Here is a 7,212-nt window from a genome sequence, read left to right as displayed (position 1 = left end):
GTGTGGTACACGGAACAGTTCTCAAAGAGAAACTGGACCGAGACAAATTATTGGGTATGAGTTGATCTATATATAGCGTTAAGAGGGCTCCAAATGCCTTTAGAATTTTACTCCATCACGTGACCTTATAAGGGGCCGTGATTGGTCAGTTCGCGTTCTGGCGGGAACGGTTCGAAGAAGTTGCCGATTCGAATAATGATCAGTCACGTGATGGACAAGGAATGGGTTCTCTACTACGCTCGCATTTATTTATATTTAAATGAGAAGATGTATGTAATGGCGATAGTAGTTTGTATCTAATGGCGGGAGGTAGTTTCACTACATATATATATATCATCATTATTTAACATCCACCTTCCATGCTGGCATGTGATCGGGGACATCACAAACATATACATATATGTATGTATGTATGTATGTATGTATGTGTATGATGTCCCCAACCACCTTTTGACAACCAGTATTAGTTTGTTTATATCTCCATAACAAAAGTGTCTGATAGAATAAGTAGCAGGCTTAAAAATAAGCACTGGGGTAGATTTGTTCAACTAAACCCTTCAAGGCAGTGTGCCCTAGCATGGTCACAGCCCAATAACTGAAACCAGTAAAAGATAAGTCCTGAGGTTAATATGACTGACTAAAACTCTTGAAAGTGGTGCCCCAGTATGGCCACAGACCAATGAAAGAAAACTGTAAAAGAATAAGTAACCATGATACCAAGGAATTCTCTCTCATCATCAGATAAATTATTGAAAAAGATTCAAGAACTTCAGCTTCCCTTTTTCTGCTCTACTTGCCTACATTCTAACTTCCTCCAGAGAATATTCTAGATATCTCTCTATATTGTATCTTATACTTCTTTTTCTTCCTCCTTTCGTTTTGATATCTGATTCCATACCATTTCCTCTTTGCTTGGTTATGATGGCTGCCCACATTCCTGGAGTCTCTAGACTACTGAAATCAAGAGAGTAATTCCAATTTTAACTATTGCTGTCAATACATACACACTAAAGGCAGAATCAGTTGAGTGCCAGACAAAATATTTTCACTATAGTTAGTTACATCTATTTGCACAAAACCACGAGGAAGCTTCACTTTGATGTCTATCCATGCTAGAAACAACAGCCAAATCATCCTTAAATCACAGCTGGGAGTCTGTTGTTTCAAAAAGAGCACATTGCAAAATGTAGACATAGATACACTGTGTATTCTAAATGTTGTTGTAATATGGTTGTGATAAAAGTTAGTACAGTCAAGGCTGGAGTGCCTTTGTTCATGGGCCCACTCAATCAGAGCTAACCTTGGACTAAGCAACAATATCATAACCACCATCAACACCACCAGTACAACAACCACCACCATCATCATCATCACTACCACCCTATAAATTCTGAACTCAAGCTATTTTACCATTCATCCCCTCTGGGGAAGTGGGGTTCAATAATGTATCAGTAATATACTATATTCAATTTAACAGACATCACCACACTTCACCCAAAGATACACGAAACAAAAAATAACAACCTATAGGCACAGGTGTGGCTGTGTGGTAAGAAGCTTGCTTTCCAATCACATGGTTCAGGGTTGAGTACCATTGTGTGACACCCTGGGCAAGTGTCTTCTAAAATAGCCTTGGGCTGATTAAAGCCTTGTGGGTGGATTTGGTAGATGGAAACTGAAAGAAGCCTGTCGTATATATATATATATATATGCATGTATGTATATATGTGCAGGTGTGTTTGTATCCCACCACCACTTGACACCCTGTACTGGTGTTAACTTAGCAGTTTGGTAAAAGAGACCAACAAAATAAGAACCAGGCTTAAAATAATAAGTCCTGGTGTTGATACATTCATTTGACTAAATTTCGAAGGCAATGCTCCAGCATGGCTACAGTCTAATAACTGAATATAAAGGATAATAACTGAATATAAAGGGTAAAAGATTTGGCAGGATATGAACTCAGAATGTAAAATATCTGAAGAAATGCCACAAAGGATTTTGTCTGACACACTAACAATTCTGCCACCTCATTAATAATAATAAAACACACATGAAATAAAAGAACATTCTGGAAAATCAAGAATGTTTACGTTCATTAGAAATAATTCTCTCGTTAACTAAATTGAATTTATGGCTCAAACAGGATACCATAAATAATGAAATACCTTTCCTTCCCATAAATATATCTCTTTACTGGAGCAGATAGAAACAGTTCCTTTTTATATTTTGTTGGGGTCGTTTTGTTTTATTTTACCTTTTATCTTTCACTTGTTTCAGTCATTTAACTGCGACCATGCTGGGGCAGTGCCTTGAAGGATTTTAGTCAAACAAATCAACCCCAGGACATATATTTGAAGCCTAGTACTTACTCTTTCAATGTTTTTTGCTGAATTGCTAAGTCATAGTGACTTAAGCACACTAACACTGGTTGTCAAGCAGTATTGGAGGACAAATGAAAATGCAAAAACCCACACACACAGTGTGGGGACAAACACACATATATATGACAAGCTTCATTCAGTTTCCGTCTACCAAATCCACTCACAAAGTTTTGGTTGACCTCAGGCTATAGCAGACACTTACCCAAGGTGCCATGCAGTGGGACTGAACCCAGAACTCATGTGCTGGGAAGCAAGCTTCTGACCACACAGCCACGTCTGCACCTTTAAGTCAATTTTTCCACCTTGGTATACTAAATATGTGTAGTGAAGTTGGTTCTAATGAGGTTGTGTAGGGGTTGTGACGTAGTTGTGAAATGGTTTAAATATTTAGTGATTATGTTGTGGCTGTAATATGACTAACATTTTAGCATTGAAATTGGCCATATCTGGCCAAAATACTCAACCAGTTTTATGCTGAAACTGGACAGATCTGGCCTCTTATACCAACCCTATAATATCATTGTAAAAATTAACAGTTAGCTATCAAAATCTCTTCTTCCTAGATCGAGTTCCCTTGATCTGTACAGACGTTCCTCCAATAGTCCTTGTCCTCTATTGCTGACTTCAACCTGAGGACTGATAGGACGCACTGGATCACCAGTCTGTCAAAATATGTTGTAGCTGGTCGACCTTTGCCATGCATTGTTTCCCAGAGTAACACATTCCTAATCCATTCATTCTTGGCCTAGTACCAGTGCCCAGCAAAATAGAGTCTCCTGGATCTGACCACCTCTGATATCGGGGGAAGATCCCTGTAGAGGTCTTTATTGGTCACCCTCTGTTGCTATTTGATATTCAGTACATGTCAAGTTAAGCAGGTGTAGTATCCATCTAGTCATTCCTGCAGTGTTTTTGTTAGGGCCCCACTTCTGAACCTGTAAAGTAGCATACTTTCAACCATTGCTTTGAAGAACATGACTTTTTGACTTCTCAGGAGTGATAACTGTCAAATCCTGCCTAGTTTGCTGATGGCATTCCAAGCGTGGTTCTTCCTTGTCTCATGTTCTGTCTGATGAGGATAACCATGCACTGAGATATATGAAATATTTGACTAGTTTTATCACGTCTCCAGTGAATGATCTGAGAGTTCCAGGGACATTGAAAATCATCACCTTAGTCTTGTTGGCATTCATGTGTAGCCCAGCCTCCTGGGCTGCTTTTTCAAGCCATGCTAGGAATGCCTGGGCATCAGACATGGGAGTCAGATAGTTAGCATAAATCATCTGTATAGTCTGCGCCAGTGATACAATTCTCTGGTCTATTTTGTTTCTGATAGGAAAAACAAAGATGAAGCTCAATGCAATAAGTGTGATAAGATCATCAAGTCTTCTGGAGGATCTACTACGCCTCTGGTCTTGCACTTGAAGAAAATTCATCAAATCAACATAAATCAAGATGCAAACCAGCCTCCTCTCAAAATGACAAGAACAATGGAACACTTTTTAACAAAGAAATCAATGGAAGAAGAAGTTTCAAAGTTAGCTGCTATGGATAGATTCTCTTTCAATTCAATCGCCAAAAGCGATTTTATACAGAGAAATCTTCAAAGTCAGAGAGGCAAATGTGATAAATTACAACCAACATCTGCAAACGGAGTCAGGAATATGGTAATGAATTATTACATAACTAAGAAAGAAGAACTTATTCATTATTTTGAAAAAGAAGTAGTGCTGGGGATTCGCTACTCATTGACATTGGATGAATACACATCAATTCAAAATAAACGATATATGAACATAAATGTTCATGGGAAAGACAATCATTGGTCGTTGGGTCTTATTGAGATCCACGGCTCCCTTAATAGCAGGAGAACAGAGCAATTTGTGAGAGGACATCTTCGTGAATTTAGATTGTTGGCTGTACGACGGATGGTGCTTCTATGATGATGAAATTCGGAAAAGAAATAAGACCTGATCACCAACAATGTCTCACACATTGCATACATCTGTCTGTGATCGACATTCTCTATCAAAAAAATATTGAAAATATTGCCTCAACCGATGAGACTGATAAAACAAAAGTGAAGAGATCGCTATAACAGACGATAGTGATGATGACGCTGACATAAGCCAACAGGACATGCTTTTTCAAACAGATTTGGCTCACGAAAATGTTTGTTTTCCCCAGCTAAAACTTGAATTTAACAAAGTTTTAAATAAGGTAAGAAAAATTTCAAAACTTTTCCGTAAATCTCCTACAAAAAATGAAATTTTGCAATATTTTGTACGAGCGAACTTCGATAACAGAGAATATAAACTTATTGCAGAACTAGGTGGAATAGCACATTCCATATGATTGAGAGATTTTTGAAATTGAACAGCTGCATTCCAAATGCTCTACGAGCAGTACTTTCCACAGATGCCGTGGCTGACGAAGAATGGAAATCTCTAGATTTACTATATTAAATTCTGCAGTCAGTCGAAATTATTTTGAAAGCTATTTGCGCTGATGATATGGATTTACTGAAAGCGGAACATTCTATAGAATTTTTATTGAATAAACTTAATATCGTCGGCAACCCTTTGGCTCTAAATCTTCGCGAAAGACTTATGCATAGATATAATAAGAGAAGAAATGTTGAAATCTTGACTCTCTTGAGGTATTTACATAACCCAAGGAAGTTTAAAGGTGAATCAATTTCTGGACCTTTTCTTTTTTTAACGAAAGAACATTTAAGGAAGTATGCTGAACAAACATATAGGAGATTGTTTCCTGAACATGACGCTGAGAACACAACAGAATTATACAAAGAAAATGAAATAGGAGGAGACCTAAAAACAAATGTTACTGTTGTCCCATCTACTTACGAAGGTAACGAACTCATGCGTGAATACGCAAGCGCAATGAAGAAAATGAAGGAAGAGCCCAAGAATGTAACAGATGGATTTGAAATCTCTAAAGAATTCGAATATTTTGAAGCAACCTCGAACAGAAGTGAAAAGCTCGAGAAACTTTATAGAGCATTGCTTACAACTAAAGCAACTAGTGTCCAGTCGGAAAGAGCTTTTTCAATTACTGGACTTTTCAACACAAAAATTGGGACAAGTTTCTCAGGTAAGACACTGAATGCATTGTGTTTTTTAAAAGATTATTTTCGAAGGAAAATGAATCATCAAGCAAGTCAAGAAACTTGATTGATTCTCAGAAATACAACGACTTGAAAAAACGTTGCATTCCTGATCAAATAAATATAATACCATTATTTTTTGTTATTGTTTGTACATAGATACAGATACAGGCTCCACCAACATATTTGTGGATATCAGTCAAACTGTTACTTTCTCTATTTCTCTGTGTATGTATATAAACAAAATACAATATATGACAAACTTCTTCGTTACAGGGAGACCGCCCTAAATCCGCGAAAACCCGGTTTTGAGAATTACTTGTACTTAAACTCAGTTTTGGGAATTATCGGTTTTTTTGCGAGCCCTAGTTTACACCCCACAAATACAGTTCAACAATAATTCCCCCGCACGGGGGAATTAATAACAATTTGCTTTAAGACAAAGCAATAACACAGTTCTTGAAGATATCAATACAATAATAGTTACTTACTTTCCACAAAGAATGTAATAATCCAAAGCACCATAAAAAAACGTTCGTTAAATATCCAAATAACACAACATGGCGCTAAGAAATCATATGTAAAATTATGTTTGAGGTTATAAAATTATAAATTGGTCACAATATTTCTTTTATGTTTTTTGTTTTATAATTGGAAGATACCAATTAACATTTTTTTTCTTTTCTTTTAAAATTTAATGCAACTATAACTGTCCATTTGTTATAGATTAGATATGCAAGGGTTCGAATTCCAAGAGTATTAGTTCAATCTTTATTTAATGTATAATTTATGTCTTGTAAATGTGAGTATAGTCAAATAAGCCTAATTAATTCATCTATCAATCTATTTGTAAGTATCACCTTATATTTTGATATATAAAAAAAACATATGTAGTCATTAATCTAAATCTTTATTAGATCTCCTACAATATTTAAAGGTTTTATAAAACCTATGTCTACATGTTGAAAGTGCTTCTGATTGACAATTTATTAGGTTCTTATGTTTATATAATAATATATATAGTCATTCCTTCATACAGAGACGGCAACTATTAGACTTATGCGTGTATGGTGTGGCTGAATCCATTATTGACCAGTCTAATTTATAGTTAACTTTGTTTTTCTTAAGTTTATGTATATATGTAGCTAATGACGTCGTATTGGTAGCTATATTCGGTTTAAAGGAGTGTATGTGTGCTACAAATCTTTGTTTGAAATTTACAGAACTACCTATATATACCATACTATGTGCATTATTAATTATTGTAACTATACATTCATATATTATGTTAAATCTTCTACAGTTGCCTTTTAAAGGGCATAATTTTTTATTTTTACAGATGAATACTGTCTACTATTGTAGACAATATTCTGTTCAGATGAATATTGTCTACTATTGATATGATTATTTGTGGTGTCTGGTATTATTATTGAATTTATGCCTCCTGACAGTGTCGTGGGACGTTGGACGGAGGGTCCGATTGAGTTGCAAGGAGTTTGGTTTGGACCGGACCTCCAACTGGAGAGGAGCTGGGCCGAGGTATCGAGCAGGGTGACCCACGTAGTCAGGACCTGGTCTTGGCGGTGGCTGTCCCGGGGGTGGGGGGTGGAGGTGACCAATGTGTCCGTCGCATTGGTCATCACCTACCGCCTGGCCGTCGTTCCTTGCCCTGATTCGTGGTTGATCGGGCTGGAGAGACGG

General features: G+C 36.8%; 1 protein-coding gene across 1 annotated transcript in view; it reads left to right on the top strand.

The window, feature by feature from the left end:
• Positions 1-3,868: 3,868 nt before the first annotated feature.
• The window catches only part of LOC106875891 (uncharacterized), a 45,502-nt gene continuing 42,158 nt past the window's right edge, over positions 3,869-7,212 (top strand). The window contains exon 1 of the mRNA XM_052975344.1: positions 3,869-5,498. Coding sequence (XP_052831304.1) covers positions 4,898-5,498 — 601 coding nt within the window. The 5' untranslated portion in view covers positions 3,869-4,897. The remainder of the gene's footprint in view (positions 5,499-7,212) is intronic.

Source organism: Octopus bimaculoides, chromosome 21 (assembly GCF_001194135.2).
Source record: "Octopus bimaculoides isolate UCB-OBI-ISO-001 chromosome 21, ASM119413v2, whole genome shotgun sequence".
Classification (NCBI taxonomy): Eukaryota; Metazoa; Mollusca; class Cephalopoda; order Octopoda; family Octopodidae; genus Octopus; species Octopus bimaculoides.
The sequence above is the reverse complement of the archived record's forward strand: the minus strand, read 5'-3'. Positions and strand labels throughout refer to the sequence as shown.